The following is a 19,800-nucleotide window of genomic DNA, read 5'->3' on the forward strand; positions in this document are numbered from 1 at the left end:
AGGGATCCCCATTAGCTACTCTTCCTGGGGTTTATTAGGGATCCCCGTTAGCTACTCTTCCTGGGGTTTATTAGGGATCCCCATTAGCTACTCTTCCTGGGGTTTATTAGGGATCCCCATTAGCTACTCTTCCTGGGGTTTATTAGGGATCCCCGTTAGCTACTCTCTCACTGTGCTCTGTGACTGTCCCCTGTAGTGCCTCGCTCTGTGACTGTCCCCTCTCCTTTGTGGTGCCTCTCTCACTGTGCTCTGTGACTGTCCTCTCTCCTTTGTAGTTCCTCTCTCACTGTGCTCTGTGACTGTCCCCTCTCCTTTGTAGTGCCTCTCTCACTGTGCTCTGTGACTGTCCTCTCTCCTTTGTAGTTCCTCTCTCACTGTGCTCTGTGACTGTCCTCTCTCCTTTGTAGTTCCTCTCTCACTGTGCTCTGTGACTGTCCTCTCTCCTTTGTAGTTCCTCTCTCACTGTGCTCTGTGACTGTCCCCTCTCCTTTGTAGTGCCTCTCTCACTGTGCTCTGTGACTGTCCCCTCTCCTTTGTAGTGCCTCTCTCACTGTGCTCTGTGACTGTCCCCTCTCCTTTGTAGTGCCTCTCTCACTGTGCTCTGTGACTGTCCTCTCTCCTTTGTAGTTCCTCTCTCACTGTGCTCTGTGACTGTCCCCTCTCCTTTGTAATACCTCTCTCACTGTGCTCTGTGACTGTCCCCTCTCCTTTGTAGTGCCTCTCTCACTGTGCTCTGTGACTGTCCCCTCTCCTTTGTAGTGCCTCTCTCACTGTGCTCTGTGACTGTCCTCTCTCCTTTGTAGTTCCTCTCTCACTGTGCTCTGTGACTGTCCCCTCTCCTTTGTAGTGCCTCTCTCACTGTGCTCTGTGACTGTCCCCTCAGCCTCAGAGCCCAGTTCATGGTGGCCAGTGAGGAGGACCAGCTGAACCAGCTCCATGGCAGTGCCAGCAGGGAGGAGGCAGAGGAGGAGATTGACTTCTTCTTCCCTAAACAGCAGACTCTGGCCATCATTAAGCCTGACTCCATGGACGAACATAGAGGTACATTCAGTCAATCAATCAATACACTGTAAGTTAATAAACTATGTACCAGTTATCCAAACCGGTCCTTAGTCAGTTGTACAGCGGGTTATAACGAGACCACATGCACTCTCTACTCCACCACCTCCTTTCCTCCCCTTCCTCCCCCTTTCAGAGGAGATCCTGGGGGAGATCCGTGCTGCGGGTTTCTCTATATCTCGGCTGAAGGAGACGGTGTTGTCTAGAGACACGGCTGAGGAGTTCTACAGGGAACACAGAGACAAACCGTTCTACAGTCAGCTGGTTGACTTCATGTGCAGGTTAGTACTGTGCTACAGAATACTATATATCTGGCTCTGGGTTAGAGGTCAGCTCTGGGTTAGAGGTCAGCTCTGGGTTAGAGGTCAGGTCTGGGTTAGAGGTCAGCTCTGGGTTAGAGGTCAGCTCTGGGTTAGAGGTCAGCTCTGGGTTAGAGGTCAGGTCTGGGTTAGAGGACAGCTCTGGGTTAGTGTTGGAGGACAGCTCTGGGTTAGTGTTGGAGGTCAGCTCTGGGTTAGAGGTCAGCTCTGGGTTAGTGTTGGAGGTCAGCTCTGGGTTAGTGTTAGAGGTCAGCTCTGGGTTAGAGGTCAGCTCTGGGTTAGTGTTAGAGGTCAGCTCTGGGTTAGTGTTGGAGGACAGCTCTGGGTTAGTGTTGGAGGACAGCTCTGGGTTAGTGTTAGAGGTCAGCTCTGGGTTAGTGTTGGAGGACAGCTCTGGGTTAGTGTTGGAGGACAGCTCTGGGTTAGTGTTGGAGGTCAGCTCTGGGTTAGTGTTAGAGGACAGCTCTGGGTTAGTGTTGGAGGACAGCTCTGGGTTAGTGTTAGAGGACAGCTCTGGGTTAGTGTTGGAGGACAGCTCTGGGTTAGTGTTAGAGGACAGCTCTGGGTTAGTGTTAGAGGTCAGCTCTGGGTTAGTGTTGGAGGTCAGCTCTGGGTTAGTGATGGAGGTCAGCTCTGGGTTAGTGTTAGAGGTCAGCTCTGGGTTAGTGTTAGAGGACAGCTCTGGGTTAGTGTTAGAGGTCAGCTCTGGGTTAGTGTTGGAGGTCAGCTCTGGGTTAGTGATGGAGGTCAGCTCTGGGTTAGTGTTGGAGGTCAGCTCTGGGTTAGAGGTCAGCTCTGGGTTAGAGGTCAGCTCTGGGTTAGTGTTGGAGGACAGCTCTGGGTTAGAGGTCAGCTCTGGGTTAGTGTTAGAGGTCAGCTCTGGGTTAGTGTTGGAGGTCAGCTCTGGGTTAGTGTTAGAGGACAGCTCTGGGTTAGTGTTAGAGGTCAGCTCTGGGTTAGTGTTGGAGGTCAGCTCTGGGTTAGAGGTCAGCTCTGGGTTAGAGGTCAGCTCTGGGTTAGTGTTGGAGGACAGCTCTGGGTTAGAGGTCAGCTCTGGGTTAGTGTTAGAGGTCAGCTCTGGGTTAGTGTTGGAGGTCAGCTCTGGGTTAGTGTTAGAGGACAGCTCTGGGTTAGTGTTAGAGGTCAGCTCTGGGTTAGTGTTGGAGGTCAGCTCTGGGTTAGTGTTGGAGGTCAGCTCTGGGTTAGTGTTGGAGGTCAGCTCTGGGTTAGTGTTGGAGGTCAGCTCTGGGTTAGTGTTAGAGGTCAGCTCTGGGTTAGTGTTAGAGGTCAGCTCTGGGTTAGTGATGGAGGTCAGCTCTGGGTTAGTGTTGGAGGTCAGCTCTGGGTTAGTGTTAGAGGTCAGCTCTGGGTTAGTGTTAGAGGACACTTCTGGGTTAGTGTTGGAGGTCAGCTCTGGGTTAGTGATGGAGGTCAGCTCTGGGTTAGTGTTAGAGGACAGCTCTGGGTTAGTGTTAGAGGACAGCTCTGGGTTAGAGGACAGCTCTGGGTTAGTGTTGGAGGTCAGCTCTGGGTTAGTGATGGAGGTCAGCTCTGGGTTAGTGTTGGAGGTCAGCTCTGGGTTAGAGGTCAGCTCTGGGTTAGTGTTGGAGGACAGCTCTGGGTTAGAGGTCAGCTCTGGGTTAGTGTTGTAGGTCAGCTCTGGGTTAGTGTTGGAGGTCAGCTCTGGGTTAGTGTTGGAGGACAGCTCTGGGTTAGTGTTAGAGGACAGCTCTGGGTTAGTGTTAGAGGACAGCTCTGGGTTAGAGGTCAGCTCTGGGTTAGTGTTAGAGGTCAGCTCTGGGTTAGTGTTAGAGGACAGCTCTGGGTTAGTGTTAGAGGTCAGCTCTGGGTTAGTGTTGGAGGTCAGCTCTGGGTTAGTGTTGGAGGACAGCTCTGGGTTAGAGGTCAGCTCTGGGTTAGTTGGAGGACAGCTCTGGGTTAGAGGTCAGCTCTGGGTTAGTGTTAGAGGTCAGCTCTGGGTTAGTGTTAGAGGTCAGCTCTGGGTTAGTGTTGGAGGTCAGCTCTGGGTTAGATGACAGCTCTGGGTTAGTGTTGGAGGTCAGCTCTGGGTTAGTGTTAGAGGACAGCTCTGGGTTAGTGTTAGAGGACAGCTCTGGGTTAGTGTTAGAGGTCAGCTCTGGGTTAGTGTTAGAGGTCAGCTCTGGGTTAGTGTTAGAGGACAGCTCTGGGTTAGTGTTAGAGGTCAGCTCTGGGTTAGTGTTAGAGGACAGCTCTGGGTTAGTGTTAGAGGTCAGCTCTGGGTTAGTGTTAGAGGACAGCTCTGGGTTAGTGATGGAGGTCAGCTCTGGGTTAGTGATGGAGGTCAGCTCTGGGTTAGTGTTGGAGGTCAGCTCTGGGTTAGAGGTCAGCTCTGGGTTAGAGGACAGCTCTGGGTTAGAGGACAGCTCTGGGTTAGTGTTGGAGGTCAGCTCTGGGTTAGTGATGGAGGTCAGCTCTGGGTTAGTGTTGGAGGTCAGCTCTGGGTTAGAGGTCAGCTCTGGGTTAGTGTTAGAGGTCAGCTCTGGGTTAGTGTTAGAGGACAGCTCTGGGTTAGTGTTAGAGGACAGCTCTGGGTTAGTGTTAGAGGACAGCTCTGGGTTAGTGTTAGAGGACAGCTCTGGGTTAGTGTTGGAGGACAGCTCTGGGTTAGTGTTGGAGGTCAGCTCTGGGTTAGAGGTCAGCTCTGGGGTAGTGTTAGAGGACAGCTCTGGGTTAGTGTTAGAGGTCAGCTCTGGGTTAGTGTTGGAGGTCAGCTCTGGGTTAGTGTTGGAGGACAGCTCTGGGTTAGTGTTGGAGGTCAGCTCTGGGTTAGAGGTCAGCTCTGGGGTAGTGTTAGAGGTCAGCTCTGGGTTAGTGTTGGAGGTCAGCTCTGGGTTAGTGTTGGAGGTCAGCTCTGGGTTAGTGTTAGAGGACAGCTCTGGGTTAGAGGACAGCTCTGGGTTAGTGTTAGAGGACAGCTCTGGGTTAGTGTTAGAGGTCAGCTCTGGGTTAGTGTTGGAGGTCAGCTCTGGGTTAGTGTTAGAGGACAGCTCTGGGTTAGTGTTAGAGGTCAGCTCTGGGTTAGTGTTGGAGGACAGCTCTGGGTTAGTGATGGAGGTCAGCTCTGGGTTAGTGTTAGAGGTCAGCTCTGGGTTAGTGTTAGAGGACAGCTCTGGGTTAGTGTTAGAGGACAGCTCTGGGTTAGTGTTGGAGGTCAGCTCTGGGTTAGTGTTGGAGGTCAGCTCTGGGTTAGTGTTAGAGGTCAGCTCTGGGTTAGTGTTGGAGGTCAGCTCTGGGTTAGTGTTGGAGGACAGCTCTGGGTTAGAGGTCAGCTCTGGGTTAGTGTTGGAGGTCAGCTCTGGGTTAGTGTTGGAGGACAGCTCTGGGTTAGTGTTGGAGGTCAGCTCTGGGTTAGTGTTAGAGGACAGCTCTGGGTTAGAGGTCAGCTCTGGGTTAGTGTTGGAGGTCAGCTCTGGGTTAGTGTTGGAGGTCAGCTCTGGGTTAGTGTTGGAGGACAGCTCTGGGTTAGTGTTGGAGGACAGCTCTGGGTTAGTGTTAGAGGACAGCTCTGGGTTAGAGGTCAGCTCTGGGTTAGTGTTAGAGGACAGCTCTGGGTTAGTGTTAGAGGACAGCTCTGGGTTAGTGTTGGAGGACAGCTCTGGGTTAGTGTTGGAGGACAGCTCTGGGTTAGTGTTAGAGGACAGCTCTGGGTTAGTGTTAGAGGACAGCTCTGGGTTAGTGTTAGAGGTCAGCTCTGGGTTAGTGTTGGAGGACAGCTCTGGGTTAGTGATGGAGGACAGCTCTGGGTTAGAGGACAGCTCTGGGTTAGTGTTAGAGGACAGCTCTGGGTTAGTGTTAGAGGTCAGCTCTGGGTTAGTGTTGGAGGACAGCTCTGGGTTAGAGGTCAGCTCTGGGTTAGTGTTGGAGGTCAGCTCTGGGTTAGTGTTGGAGGTCAGCTCTGGGTTAGTGTTGGAGGACAGCTCTGGGTTAGTGTTGGAGGACAGCTCTGGGTTAGTGTTAGAGGACAGCTCTGGGTTAGAGGTCAGCTCTGGGTTAGTGTTAGAGGACAGCTCTGGGTTAGTGTTAGAGGACAGCTCTGGGTTAGTGTTGGAGGACAGCTCTGGGTTAGTGTTAGAGGACAGCTCTGGGTTAGTGTTAGAGGACAGCTCTGGGTTAGAGGTCAGCTCTGGGTTAGTGTTAGAGGACAGCTCTGGGTTAGTGTTAGAGGACAGCTCTGGGTTAGTGTTAGAGGTCAGCTCTGGGTTAGTGTTGGAGGACAGCTCTGGGTTAGTGATGGAGGACAGCTCTGGGTTAGAGGACAGCTCTGGGTTAGTGTTAGAGGACAGCTCTGGGTTAGTGTTAGAGGTCAGCTCTGGGTTAGTGTTGGAGGACAGCTCTGGGTTAGAGGTCAGCTCTGGGTTAGTGTTAGAGGACAGCTCTGGGTTAGTGTTAGAGGTCAGCTCTGGGTTAGTGTTGGAGGTCAGCTCTGGGTTAGTGTTGGAGGTCAGCTCTGGGTTAGAGGACAGCTCTGGGTTAGTGTTAGAGGACAGCTCTGGGTTAGTGTTGGAGGACAGCTCTGGGTTAGTGTTGGAGGACAGCTCTGGGTTAGTGTTGGAGGACAGCTCTGGGTTAGAGGACAGCTCTGGGTTAGTGTTAGAGGACAGCTCTGGGTTAGTGTTGGAGGTCAGCTCTGGGTTAGAGGTCAGCTCTGGGGTTAGTGTTAGAGGTCAGCTCTGGGTTAGTGTTGGAGGTCAGCTCTGGGTTAGTGTTAGAGGACAGCTCTGGGTTAGTGTTGGAGGTCAGCTCTGGGTTAGTGTTGGAGGACAGCTCTGGGTTAGTGTTAGAGGACAGCTCTGGGTTAGAGGACAGCTCTGGGTTAGTGTTAGAGGACAGCTCTGGGTTAGTGTTGGAGGACAGCTCTGGGTTAGTGTTGGAGGACAGCTCTGGGTTAGTGTAGGAGGACAGCTCTGGGTTAGTGTTGGAGGACAGCTCTGGGTTAGTGTTGGAGGACAGCTCTGGGTTAGTGTTAGAGGTCAGCTCTGGGTTAGTGTTGGAGGTCAGCTCTGGGTTAGTGTTGGAGGACAGCTCTGGGTTAGTGTTGGAGGACAGCTCTGGGTTAGTGTTGGAGGTCAGCTCTGGGTTAGAGGTCAGCTCTGGGGTAGTGTTAGAGGTCAGCTCTGGGTTAGTGTTAGAGGACAGCTCTGGGTTAGTGTTGGAGGTCAGCTCTGGGTTAGTGTTAGAGGACAGCTCTGGGTTAGTGTTGGAGGACAGCTCTGGGTTAGTGTTAGAGGTCAGCTCTGGGTTAGTGTTGGAGGTCAGCTCTGGGTTAGTGTTAGAGGACAGCTCTGGGTTAGTGTTAGAGGTCAGCTCTGGGTTAGTGTTGGAGGACAGCTCTGGGTTAGTGATGGAGGTCAGCTCTGGGTTAGTGTTAGAGGTCAGCTCTGGGTTAGTGTTAGAGGACAGCTCTGGGTTAGTGTTAGAGGACAGCTCTGGGTTAGTGTTAGAGGACAGCTCTGGGTTAGAGGACAGCTCTGGGTTAGTGTTGGAGGTCAGCTCTGGGTTAGTGATGGAGGTCAGCTCTGGGTTAGTGTTGGAGGTCAGCTCTGGGTTAGAGGTCAGCTCTGGGTTAGTGTTGGAGGACAGCTCTGGGTTAGAGGTCAGCTCTGGGTTAGTGTTAGAGGTCAGCTCTGGGTTAGTGTTGGAGGTCAGCTCTGGGTTAGTGTTGGAGGACAGCTCTGGGTTAGTGTTAGAGGACAGCTCTGGGTCAGTGTTAGAGGACAGCTCTGGGTTAGAGGTCAGCTCTGGGTTAGTGTTAGAGGTCAGCTCTGGGTTAGTGTTAGAGGACAGCTCTGGGTTAGTGTTAGAGGTCAGCTCTGGGTTAGTGTTGGAGGTCAGCTCTGGGTTAGTGTTGGAGGACAGCTCTGGGTTAGAGGTCAGCTCTGGGTTAGTTGGAGGACAGATCTGGGTTAGAGGTCAGCTCTGGGTTAGTGTTAGAGGTCAGCTCTGGGTTAGTGTTAGAGGTCAGCTCTGGGTTAGTGTTGGAGGTCAGCTCTGGGTTAGATGACAGCTCTGGGTTAGTGTTGGAGGTCAGCTCTGGGTTAGTGTTAGAGGACAGCTCTGGGTTAGTGTTAGAGGACAGCTCTGGGTTAGTGTTAGAGGTCAGCTCTGGGTTAGTGTTAGAGGACAGCTCTGGGTTAGTGTTAGAGGTCAGCTCTGGGTTAGTGTTAGAGGACAGCTCTGGGTTAGTGATGGAGGTCAGCTCTGGGTTAGTGATGGAGGTCAGCTCTGGGTTAGTGTTGGAGGTCAGCTCTGGGTTAGAGGTCAGCTCTGGGTTAGAGGACAGCTCTGGGTTAGAGGACAGCTCTGGGTTAGTGTTGGAGGTCAGCTCTGGGTTAGTGATGGAGGTCAGCTCTGGGTTAGTGTTGGAGGTCAGCTCTGGGTTAGAGGTCAGCTCTGGGTTAGTGTTAGAGGTCAGCTCTGGGTTAGTGTTAGAGGACAGCTCTGGGTTAGTGTTAGAGGACAGCTCTGGGTTAGTGTTGGAGGACAGCTCTGGGTTAGTGTTGGAGGTCAGCTCTGGGTTAGAGGTCAGCTCTGGGGTAGTGTTAGAGGACAGCTCTGGGTTAGTGTTAGAGGTCAGCTCTGGGTTAGTGTTGGAGGACAGCTCTGGGTTAGTGTTGGAGGACAGCTCTGGGTTAGTGTTGGAGGTCAGCTCTGGGTTAGAGGTCAGCTCTGGGGTAGTGTTAGAGGTCAGCTCTGGGTTAGTGTTGGAGGTCAGCTCTGGGTTAGTGTTAGAGGACAGCTCTGGGTTAGTGTTGGAGGTCAGCTCTGGGTTAGTGTTGGAGGACAGCTCTGGGTTAGTGTTAGAGGACAGCTCTGGGTTAGAGGACAGCTCTGGGTTAGTGTTAGAGGACAGCTCTGGGTTAGTGTTAGAGGTCAGCTCTGGGTTAGTGTTGGAGGTCAGCTCTGGGTTAGTGTTAGAGGACAGCTCTGGGTTAGTGTTAGAGGTCAGCTCTGGGTTAGTGTTGGAGGACAGCTCTGGGTTAGTGATGGAGGTCAGCTCTGGGTTAGTGTTAGAGGTCAGCTCTGGGTTAGTGTTAGAGGACAGCTCTGGGTTAGTGTTAGAGGACAGCTCTGGGTTAGTGTTGGAGGTCAGCTCTGGGTTAGTGTTGGAGGTCAGCTCTGGGTTAGTGTTGGAGGTCAGCTCTGGGTTAGTGTTGGAGGACAGCTCTGGGTTAGAGGTCAGCTCTGGGTTAGTGTTGGAGGTCAGCTCTGGGTTAGTGTTGGAGGTCAGCTCTGGGTTAGTGTTGGAGGACAGCTCTGGGTTAGTGTTGGAGGTCAGCTCTGGGTTAGTGTTAGAGGACAGCTCTGGGTTAGAGGTCAGCTCTGGGTTAGTGTTGGAGGTCAGCTCTGGGTTAGTGTTGGAGGTCAGCTCTGGGTTAGTGTTGGAGGACAGCTCTGGGTTAGTGTTGGAGGACAGCTCTGGGTTAGTGTTAGAGGACAGCTCTGGGTTAGAGGTCAGCTCTGGGTTAGTGTTAGAGGACAGCTCTGGGTTAGTGTTAGAGGACAGCTCTGGGTTAGTGTTGGAGGACAGCTCTGGGTTAGTGTTAGAGGACAGCTCTGGGTTAGTGTTAGAGGACAGCTCTGGGTTAGAGGTCAGCTCTGGGTTAGTGTTAGAGGACAGCTCTGGGTTAGTGTTAGAGGACAGCTCTGGGTTAGTGTTAGAGGTCAGCTCTGGGTTAGTGTTGGAGGACAGCTCTGGGTTAGTGATGGAGGACAGCTCTGGGTTAGAGGACAGCTCTGGGTTAGTGTTAGAGGACAGCTCTGGGTTAGTGTTAGAGGTCAGCTCTGGGTTAGTGTTGGAGGACAGCTCTGGGTTAGAGGTCAGCTCTGGGTTAGTGTTGGAGGTCAGCTCTGGGTTAGTGTTGGAGGTCAGCTCTGGGTTAGTGTTGGAGGACAGCTCTGGGTTAGTGTTGGAGGACAGCTCTGGGTTAGTGTTAGAGGACAGCTCTGGGTTAGAGGTCAGCTCTGGGTTAGTGTTAGAGGACAGCTCTGGGTTAGTGTTAGAGGACAGCTCTGGGTTAGTGTTGGAGGACAGCTCTGGGTTAGTGTTAGAGGACAGCTCTGGGTTAGTGTTAGAGGACAGCTCTGGGTTAGAGGTCAGCTCTGGGTTAGTGTTAGAGGACAGCTCTGGGTTAGTGTTAGAGGACAGCTCTGGGTTAGTGTTAGAGGTCAGCTCTGGGTTAGTGTTGGAGGACAGCTCTGGGTTAGTGATGGAGGACAGCTCTGGGTTAGAGGACAGCTCTGGGTTAGTGTTAGAGGACAGCTCTGGGTTAGTGTTAGAGGTCAGCTCTGGGTTAGTGTTGGAGGACAGCTCTGGGTTAGAGGTCAGCTCTGGGTTAGTGTTAGAGGACAGCTCTGGGTTAGTGTTAGAGGTCAGCTCTGGGTTAGTGTTAGAGGACAGCTCTGGGTTAGTGTTGGAGGACAGCTCTGGGTTAGTGTTGGAGGACAGCTCTGGGTTAGTGTTGGAGGACAGCTCTGGGTTAGAGGACAGCTCTGGGTTAGTGTTAGAGGACAGCTCTGGGTTAGTGTTGGAGGTCAGCTCTGGGTTAGAGGTCAGCTCTGGGGTTAGTGTTAGAGGTCAGCTCTGGGTTAGTGTTGGAGGTCAGCTCTGGGTTAGTGTTAGAGGACAGCTCTGGGTTAGTGTTGGAGGTCAGCTCTGGGTTAGTGTTGGAGGACAGCTCTGGGTTAGTGTTAGAGGACAGCTCTGGGTTAGAGGACAGCTCTGGGTTAGTGTTAGAGGACAGCTCTGGGTTAGTGTTGGAGGACAGCTCTGGGTTAGTGTTGGAGGACAGCTCTGGGTTAGTGTTAGAGGACAGCTCTGGGTTAGTGTTGGAGGACAGCTCTGGGTTAGTGTTAGAGGTCAGCTCTGGGTTAGTGTTGGAGGTCAGCTCTGGGTTAGTGTTGGAGGACAGCTCTGGGTTAGTGTTGGAGGACAGCTCTGGGTTAGTGTTGGAGGTCAGCTCTGGGTTAGAGGTCAGCTCTGGGGTAGTGTTAGAGGTCAGCTCTGGGTTAGTGTTAGAGGACAGCTCTGGGTTAGTGTTGGAGGTCAGCTCTGGGTTAGTGTTAGAGGACAGCTCTGGGTTAGTGTTGGAGGACAGCTCTGGGTTAGTGTTAGAGGTCAGCTCTGGGTTAGTGTTGGAGGTCAGCTCTGGGTTAGTGTTGGAGGACAGCTCTGGGTTAGTGATGGAGGTCAGCTCTGGGTTAGTGTTAGAGGTCAGCTCTGGGTTAGTGTTAGAGGACAGCTCTGGGTTAGTGTTAGAGGACAGCTCTGGGTTAGTGTTGGAGGTCAGCTCTGGGTTAGTGTTGGAGGTCAGCTCTGGGTTAGTGTTGGAGGTCAGCTCTGGGTTAGTGTTGGAGGACAGCTCTGGGTTAGAGGTCAGCTCTGGGTTAGTGTTGGAGGTCAGCTCTGGGTTAGTGTTGGAGGACAGCTCTGGGTTAGTGTTGGAGGTCAGCTCTGGGTTAGTGTTAGAGGACAGCGCTGGGTTAGAGGTCAGCTCTGGGTTAGTGTTGGAGGTCAGCTCTGGGTTAGTGTTGGAGGTCAGCTCTGGGTTAGTGTTGGAGGACAGCTCTGGGTTAGTGTTGGAGGACAGCTCTGGGTTAGTGTTAGAGGACAGCTCTGGGTTAGAGGTCAGCTCTGGGTTAGTGTTAGAGGACAGCTCTGGGTTAGTGTTAGAGGACAGCTCTGGGTTAGTGTTGGAGGACAGCTCTGGGTTAGTGTTAGAGGACAGCTCTGGGTTAGTGTTAGAGGACAGCTCTGGGTTAGAGGTCAGCTCTGGGTTAGTGTTAGAGGACAGCTCTGGGTTAGTGTTAGAGGACAGCTCTGGGTTAGTGTTAGAGGTCAGCTCTGGGTTAGTGTTGGAGGACAGCTCTGGGTTAGTGATGGAGGACAGCTCTGGGTTAGAGGACAGCTCTGGGTTAGTGTTAGAGGACAGCTCTGGGTTAGTGTTAGAGGTCAGCTCTGGGTTAGTGTTGAGGACAGCTCTGGGTTAGAGGTCAGCTCTGGGTTAGTGTTAGAGGACAGCTCTGGGTTAGTGTTAGAGGACAGCTCTGGGTTAGTGTTAGAGGTCAGCTCTGGGTTAGTGTTGGAGGTCAGCTTTGGGTTAGAGGACAGCTCTGGGTTAGTGTTAGAGGACAGCTCTGGGTTAGTGTTGGAGGACAGCTCTGGGTTAGTGTTGGAGGACAGCTCTGGGTTAGAGGACAGCTCTGGGTTAGTGTTAGAGGACAGCTCTGGGTTAGTGTTGGAGGTCAGCTCTGGGTTAGTGTTGGAGGACAGCTCTGGGTTAGTGTTGGAGGTCAGCTCTGGGTTAGTGTTGGAGGTCAGCTCTGGGTTAGTGTTGGAGGACAGCTCTGGGTTAGTGATGGAGGTCAGCTCTGGGTTAGTGTTTGAGGTCAGCTCTGGGTTAGTGTTAGAGGACAGCTCTGGGTTAGTGTTAGAGGACAGCTCTGGGTTAGTGTTGGAGGTCAGCTCTGGGTTAGTGTTGGAGGTCAGCTCTGGGTTAGTGTTGGAGGTCAGCTCTGGGTTAGTGTTGGAGGTCAGCTCTGGGTTAGTGTTAGAGGTCAGCTCTGGGTTAGTGTTAGAGGACAGCTCTGGGTTAGAGGACAGCTCTGGGTTAGTGTTGGAGGACAGCTCTGGGTTAGTGTTAGAGGTCAGCTCTGGGTTAGTGTTAGAGGTCAGCTCTGGGTTAGTGTTGGAGGACAGCTCTGGGTTAGTGTTGGAGGTCAGCTCTGGGTTAGTGTTGGAGGACAGCTCTGGGTTAGTGTTAGAGGTCAGCTCTGGGTTAGTGTTGGAGGACAGCTCTGGGTTAGTGTTAGAGGACAGCTCTGGGTTAGAGGTCAGCTCTGGGTTAGTGTTGGAGGACAGCTCTGGGTTAGTGTTAGAGGTCAGCTCTGGGTTAGTGTTAGAGGACAGCTCTGGGTTAGTGTTGGAGGACAGCTCTGGGTTAGAGGACAGCTCTGGGTTAGTGTTGGAGGTCAGCTCTGGGTTAGAGGACAGCTCTGGGTTAGTGTTGGAGGACAGCTCTGGGTTAGAGGACAGCTCTGGGTTAGTGTTGGAGGACAGCTCTGGGTTAGTGATGGAGGACAGCTCTGGGTTAGTGTTAGAGGACAGCTCTGGGTTAGTGTTGGAGGACAGCTCTGGGTTAGTGTTAGAGGACAGCTCTGGGTTAGTGTTGGAGGACAGCTCTGGGTTAGAGGACAGCTCTGGGTTAGTGTTAGAGGTCAGCTCTGGGTTAGTGTTGGAGGACAGCTCTGGGTTAGTGTTGGAGGACAGCTCTGGGTTAGTGTTGGAGGACAGCTCTGGGTTAGTGTTGGAGGACAGCTCTGGGTTAGTGTTGGAGGACAGCTCTGGGTTAGTGTTGGAGGACAGCTCTGGGTTAGTGTTAGAGGTCAGCTCTGGGTTAGTGTTGGAGGACAGCTCTGGGTTAGTGTTAGAGGACAGCTCTGGGTTAGTGTTGGAGGACAGCTCTGGGTTAGAGGTCAGCTCTGGGTTAGTGTTAGAGGTCAGCTCTGGGTTAGTGTTGGAGGACAGCTCTGGGTTAGTGTTAGAGGACAGCTCTGGGTTAGTGTTGGAGGACAGCTCTGGGTTAGAGGTCAGCTCTGGGTTAGTGTTAGAGGTCAGCTCTGGGTTAGTGTTGGAGGACAGCTCTGGGTTAGTGTTGGAGGTCAGCTCTGGGTTAGTGTTGGAGGTCAGCTCTGGGTTAGTGTTAGAGGACAGCTCTGGGTTAGAGGACAGCTCTGGGTTAGTGTTGGAGGACAGCTCTGGGTTAGTGTTAGAGGTCAGCTCTGGGTTAGTGTTGGAGGTCAGCTCTGGGTTAGTGTTAGAGGACAGCTCTGGGTTAGAGGACAGCTCTGGGTTAGTGTTGGAGGACAGCTCTGGGTTAGTGTTAGATGTCAGCTCTGGGTTAGTGTTGGAGGACAGCTCTGGGTTAGAGGACAGCTCTGGGTTAGTGTTAGAGGTCAGCTCTGGGTTAGTGTTGGAGGACAGCTCTGGGTTAGTGTTAGAGGTCAGCTCTGGGTTAGTGTTGGAGGTCAGCTCTGGGTTAGTGTTGGAGGACAGCTCTGGGTTAGTGTTGGAGGACAGCTCTGGGTTAGTGTTGGAGGTCAGCTCTGGGTTAGAGGTCAGCTCTGGGTTAGTGTTGGAGGACAGCTCTGGGTTAGTGTTGGAGGACAGCTCTGGGTTAGAGGTCAGCTCTGGGGTAGTGTTGGAGGTCAGCTCTGGGTTAGTGTTAGAGGACAGCTCTGGGTTAGTGTTGGAGGTCAGCTCTGGGTTAGAGGTCAGCTCTGGGTTAGTGTTGGAGGTCAGCTCTGGGTTAGTGTTGGAGGTCAGCTCTGGGTTAGAGGTCAGCTCTGGGTTAGTGTTGGAGGTCAGCTCTGGGTTAGTGTTGGAGGTCAGCTCTGGGTTAGTGTTGGAGGACAGCTCTGGGTTAGTGTTGGAGGTCAGCTCTGGGTTAGTGTTGGAGGACAGCTCTGGGTTAGTGTTAGAGGACAGCTCTGGGTTAGTGTTGGAGGTCAGCTCTGGGTTAGTGTTGGAGGTCATCTCTGGGTTAGTGTTGGAGGTCAGCTCTGGGTTAGAGGTCAGCTCTGGGTTAGTGTTAGAGGACAGCTCTGGGTTAGTGATGGTAGACAGCTCTGGGTTAGTGTTGGAGGTCAGCTCTGGGTTAGTGTTAGAGGTCAGCTCTGGGTTAGAGGACAGCTCTGGGTTAGTGTTGGAGGACAGCTCTGGGTTAGTGTTAGAGGACAGCTCTGGGTTAGAGGACAGCTCTGGGTTAGTGTTAGAGGACAGCTCTGGGTTAGTGTTGGAGGACAGCTCTGGGTTAGTGTTGGAGGACAGCTCTGGGTTAGTGTTAGAGGACAGCTCTGGGTTAGTGTTGGAGGACAGCTCTGGGTTAGTGTTAGAGGTCAGCTCTGGGTTAGTGTTGGAGGTCAGCTCTGGGTTAGTGTTGGAGGACAGCTCTGGGTTAGTGTTGGAGGACAGCTCTGGGTTAGTGTTGGAGGTCAGCTCTGGGTTAGAGGTCAGCTCTGGGGTAGTGTTAGAGGTCAGCTCTGGGTTAGTGTTAGAGGACAGCTCTGGGTTAGTGTTGGAGGTCAGCTCTGGGTTAGTGTTAGAGGACAGCTCTGGGTTAGTGTTGGAGGACAGCTCTGGGTTAGTGTTAGAGGTCAGCTCTGGGTTAGTGTTGGAGGTCAGCTCTGGGTTAGTGTTGGAGGACAGCTCTGGGTTAGTGATGGAGGTCAGCTCTGGGTTAGTGTTAGAGGTCAGCTCTGGGTTAGTGTTAGAGGACAGCTCTGGGTTAGTGTTAGAGGACAGCTCTGGGTTAGTGTTGGAGGTCAGCTCTGGGTTAGTGTTGGAGGTCAGCTCTGGGTTAGTGTTGGAGGTCAGCTCTGGGTTAGTGTTGGAGGACAGCTCTGGGTTAGAGGTCAGCTCTGGGTTAGTGTTGGAGGTCAGCTCTGGGTTAGTGTTGGAGGACAGCTCTGGGTTAGTGTTGGAGGTCAGCTCTGGGTTAGTGTTAGAGGACAGCGCTGGGTTAGAGGTCAGCTCTGGGTTAGTGTTGGAGGTCAGCTCTGGGTTAGTGTTGGAGGTCAGCTCTGGGTTAGTGTTGGAGGACAGCTCTGGGTTAGTGTTGGAGGACAGCTCTGGGTTAGTGTTAGAGGACAGCTCTGGGTTAGAGGTCAGCTCTGGGTTAGTGTTAGAGGACAGCTCTGGGTTAGTGTTAGAGGACAGCTCTGGGTTAGTGTTGGAGGACAGCTCTGGGTTAGTGTTAGAGGACAGCTCTGGGTTAGTGTTAGAGGACAGCTCTGGGTTAGAGGTCAGCTCTGGGTTAGTGTTAGAGGACAGCTCTGGGTTAGTGTTAGAGGACAGCTCTGGGTTAGTGTTAGAGGTCAGCTCTGGGTTAGTGTTGGAGGACAGCTCTGGGTTAGTGATGGAGGACAGCTCTGGGTTAGAGGACAGCTCTGGGTTAGTGTTAGAGGACAGCTCTGGGTTAGTGTTAGAGGTCAGCTCTGGGTTAGTGTTGAGGACAGCTCTGGGTTAGAGGTCAGCTCTGGGTTAGTGTTAGAGGACAGCTCTGGGTTAGTGTTAGAGGACAGCTCTGGGTTAGTGTTAGAGGACAGCTCTGGGTTAGTGTTGGAGGACAGCTCTGGGTTAGAGGTCAGCTCTGGGTTAGTGTTAGAGGTCAGCTCTGGGTTAGTGTTGGAGGACAGCTCTGGGTTAGTGTTGGAGGTCAGCTCTGGGTTAGTGTTGGAGGTCAGCTCTGGGTTAGTGTTAGAGGACAGCTCTGGGTTAGAGGACAGCTCTGGGTTAGTGTTGGAGGACAGCTCTGGGTTAGTGTTAGAGGTCAGCTCTGGGTTAGTGTTGGAGGTCAGCTCTGGGTTAGTGTTAGAGGACAGCTCTGGGTTAGAGGACAGCTCTGGGTTAGTGTTGGAGGACAGCTCTGGGTTAGTGTTAGATGTCAGCTCTGGGTTAGTGTTGGAGGACAGCTCTGGGTTAGAGGACAGCTCTGGGTTAGTGTTAGAGGTCAGCTCTGGGTTAGTGTTGGAGGACAGCTCTGGGTTAGTGTTAGAGGTCAGCTCTGGGTTAGTGTTGGAGGTCAGCTCTGGGTTAGTGTTGGAGGACAGCTCTGGGTTAGTGTTGGAGGACAGCTCTGGGTTAGTGTTGGAGGTCAGCTCTGGGTTAGAGGTCAGCTCTGGGTTAGTGTTGGAGGACAGCTCTGGGTTAGTGTTGGAGGACAGCTCTGGGTTAGAGGTCAGCTCTGGGGTAGTGTTGGAGGTCAGCTCTGGGTTAGTGTTAGAGGACAGCTCTGGGTTAGTGTTGGAGGTCAGCTCTGGGTTAGAGGTCAGCTCTGGGTTAGTGTTGGAGGTCAGCTCTGGGTTAGTGTTGGAGGTCAGCTCTGGGTTAGAGGTCAGCTCTGGGTTAGTGTTGGAGGTCAGCTCTGGGTTAGTGTTGGAGGTCAGCTCTGGGTTAGTGTTGGAGGACAGCTCTGGGTTAGTGTTGGAGGTCAGCTCTGGGTTAGTGTTGGAGGACAGCTCTGGGTTAGTGTTAGAGGACAGCTCTGGGTTAGTGTTGGAGGTCAGCTCTGGGTTAGTGTTGGAGGTCATCTCTGGGTTAGTGTTGGAGGTCAGCTCTGGGTTAGAGGTCAGCTCTGGGTTAGTGTTAGAGGACAGCTCTGGGTTAGTGATGGTAGACAGCTCTGGGTTAGTGTTGGAGGTCAGCTCTGGGTTAGTGTTAGAGGTCAGCTCTGGGTTAGAGGACAGCTCTGGGTTAGTGTTGGAGGACAGCTCTGGGTTAGTGTTGGAGGTCAGCTCTGGGTTAGTGTTAGAGGTCAGCTCTGGGTTAGAGGTCAGCTCTGGGTTAGTGTTAGAGGTCAGCTCTGGGTTAGAGGACAGCTCTGGGTTAGTGTTAGAGGACAGCTCTGGGTTAGTGTTAGAGGTCAGCTCTGGGTTAGAGGACAGCTCTGGGTTAGTGTTAGAGGACAGCTCTGGGTTAGAGGTCAGCTCTGGGTTAGTGTTAGAGGACAGCTCTGGGTTAGTGTTGGAGGACAGCTCTGGGTTAGTGTTGGAGGACAGCTCTGGGTTAGTGTTGGAGGACAGCTCTGGGTTAGTGTTAGAGGACAGCTCTGGGTTAGTGTTGGAGGTCAGCTCTGGGTTAGTGTTGGAGGTCAGCTCTGGGTTAGTGTTGGAGGTCAGCTCTGGGTTAGTGTTAGAGGACAGCTCTGGGTTAGCGTTAGAGGACAGCTCTGGGTTAGTGTTGGAGGTCAGCTCTGGGTTAGTGTTAGAGGACAGCTCTGGGTTAGAGGACAGCTCTGGGTTAGTGTTGGAGGTCAGCTCTGGGGTAGTGTTGGAGGTCAGCTCTGGGGTAGTGTTGGAGGACAGCTCTGGGTTAGTGTTAGAGGACAGCTCTGGGTTAGTGTTAGAGGACAGCTCTGGGTTAGTGTTGGAGGTCAGCTCTGGGTTAGTGTTAGAGGACAGCTCTGGGTTAGAGGACAGCTCTGGGTTAGTGTTGGAGGTCAGCTCTGGGTTAGTGTTGGAGGACAGCTCTGGGTTAGTGTTGGAGGACAGCTCTGGGTTAGAGGACAGCTCTGGGTTAGTGTTGGAGGACAGCTCTGAGTTAGTGTTAGAGGACAGCTCTGGGTTAGTGTTGGAGGACAGCTCTGGGTTAGTGTTAGAGGACAGCTTTGGGTTAGTGTTGGAGATCAGCTCTGGGTTAGTGTTAGAGGACAGTTCTGGGTTAGTGTTGGAGGTCAGCTCTGGGTTAGAGGACAGCTCTGGGTTAGTGTTAGAGGACAGCTCTGGGTTAGTGTTGGAGGTCAGCTCTGGGTTAGTGTTAGAGGACAGCTCTGGGTTAGAGGTCAGCTCTGGGTTAGTGTTAGAGGTCAGCTCTGGGTTAGTGTTAGAGGACAGCTCTGGGTTAGAGGACAGCTCTGGGTTAGTGTTAGAGGGCAGCTCTGGGTTAGTGATGGAGGACAGCTCTGGGTTAGTGTTAGAGGACAGCTCTGGGTTAGTGTTAGAGGACAGCTCTGGGTTAGTGTTAGAGGTCAGCTCTGGGTTAGTGTTGGAGGTCAGCTCTGGGTTAGTGTTAGAAGACAGCTCTGGGTTAGTGTTAGAGGACAGCTCTGGGTTAGTGTTGGAGGACAGCTCTGGGTTAGTGTTGGAGATCAGCTCTGGGTTAGTGTTAGAGGACAGTTCTGGGTTAGTGTTGGAGGTCAGCTCTGGGTTAGAGGACAGCTCTGGGTTAGTGTTAGAGGACAGCTCTGGGTTAGTGTTGGAGGTCAGCTCTGGGTTAGAGGACAGCTCTGGGTTAGTGTTGGAGGACAGCTCTGGGTTAGTGTTAGAGGTCAGCTCTGGGTTAGTGTTGGAGGACAGCTCTGGGTTAGTGTTGGAGATCAGCTCTGGGTTAGTGTTAGAGGTCAGCTCTGGGTTAGTGTTGGAGGTCAGCTCTGGGTTAGTGTTAGAGGACAGCTCTGGGTTAGAGGTCAGCTCTGGGTTAGAGGTCAGCTCTGGGTTAGTGTTAGAGGACAGCTCTGGGTTAGAGGTCAGCTCTGGGTTAGAGGACAGCTCTGGGTTAGTGTTAGAGGTCAGCTCTGGGTTAGTGTTGGAGATCAGCTCTGGGTTAGTGTTAGAGGTCAGCTCTGGGTTAGTGTTGGAGATCAGCTCTGGGTTAGTGTTAGAGGTCAGCTCTGGGTTAGTGTTGGAGGTCAGCTCTGGGTTAGTGTTGGAGGTCAGCTCTGGGTTAGTGTTAGAGGACAGCTCTGGGTTAGAGGACAGCTCTGGGTTAGTGTTAGAGGACAGTTCTGGGTTAGTGTTGGAGGTCAGCTCTGGGTTAGAGGACAGCTCTGGGTTAGTGTTAGAGGACAGCTCTGGGTTAGTGTTAGAGGACAGCTCTGGGTTAGTGTTAGAGGACAGCTCTGGGTTAGTGTTGGAGGTCAGCTCTGGGTTAGTGTTAGAGGTCAGCTGTGGGTTAGTGTTGGAGGTCAGCTCTGGGTTAGAGGACAGCTCTGGGTTAGTGTTGGAGGACAGCTCTGGGTTAGTGTTAGAGGTCAGCTCTGGGTTAGAGGACAGCTCTGGGTTAGTGTTAGAGGTCAGCTCTGGGTTAGTGTTAGAGGACAGCTCTGGGTTAGTGATGGAAGACAGCTCTGGGTTAGTGTTGGAGGTCAGCTCTGGGTTAGTGTTAGAGGACAGCTCTGGGTTAGTGTTGGAGGTCAGCTCTGGGTTAGAGGTCAGCTCTGGGTTAGTGTTGGAGGTCAGCTCTGGGTTAGTGTTGGAGGTCAGCTCTGGGTTAGAGGTCAGCTCTGGGTTAGTGTTGGAGGTCAGCTCTGGGTTAGTGTTGGAGGTCAGCTCTGGGTTAGTGTTGGAGGACAGCTCTGGGTTAGTGTTGGAGGTCAGCTCTGGGTTAGTGTTGGAGGACAGCTCTGGGTTAGTGTTAGAGGACAGCTCTGGGTTAGTGTTGGAGGTCATCTCTGGGTTAGTGTTGGAGGTCATCTCTGGGTTAGTGTTGGAGGTCAGCTCTGGGTTAGAGGTCAGCTCTGGGTTAGTGTTAGAGGACAGCTCTGGGTTAGTGATGGTAGACAGCTCTGGGTTAGTGTTGGAGGTCAGCTCTGGGTTAGTGTTAGAGGTCAGCTCTGGGTTAGAGGACAGCTCTGGGTTAGTGTTGGAGGACAGCTCTGGGTTAGTGTTGGAGGTCAGCTCTGGGTTAGAGGTCAGCTCTGGGTTAGTGTTAGAGGTCAGCTCTGGGTTAGAGGACAGCTCTGGGTTAGTGTTAGAGGACAGCTCTGGGTTAGAGGTCAGCTCTGGGTTAGTGTTAGAGGACAGCTCTGGGTTAGTGTTGGAGGACAGCTCTGGGTTAGTGTTGGAGGTCAGCTCTGGGTTAGTGTTAGAGGTCAGCTGTGGGTTA

General features: G+C 52.6%; 1 protein-coding gene across 1 annotated transcript in view; it reads left to right on the forward strand.

Moving 5' to 3' along the window:
* Positions 1 to 19,800, forward strand: part of nme9 (NME/NM23 family member 9) — an 82,729-nt gene that overhangs the window by 32,718 nt on the left and 30,211 nt on the right. The window contains exons 12-13 of the mRNA XM_055871952.1: positions 884 to 1,041; positions 1,196 to 1,340. Coding sequence (XP_055727927.1) covers positions 884 to 1,041; positions 1,196 to 1,340 — 303 coding nt within the window. The remainder of the gene's footprint in view (positions 1 to 883; positions 1,042 to 1,195; positions 1,341 to 19,800) is intronic.

This window comes from Salvelinus fontinalis, chromosome 19, assembly GCF_029448725.1.
Source record: "Salvelinus fontinalis isolate EN_2023a chromosome 19, ASM2944872v1, whole genome shotgun sequence".
NCBI lineage: Eukaryota > Metazoa > Chordata > Actinopteri > Salmoniformes > Salmonidae > Salvelinus > Salvelinus fontinalis.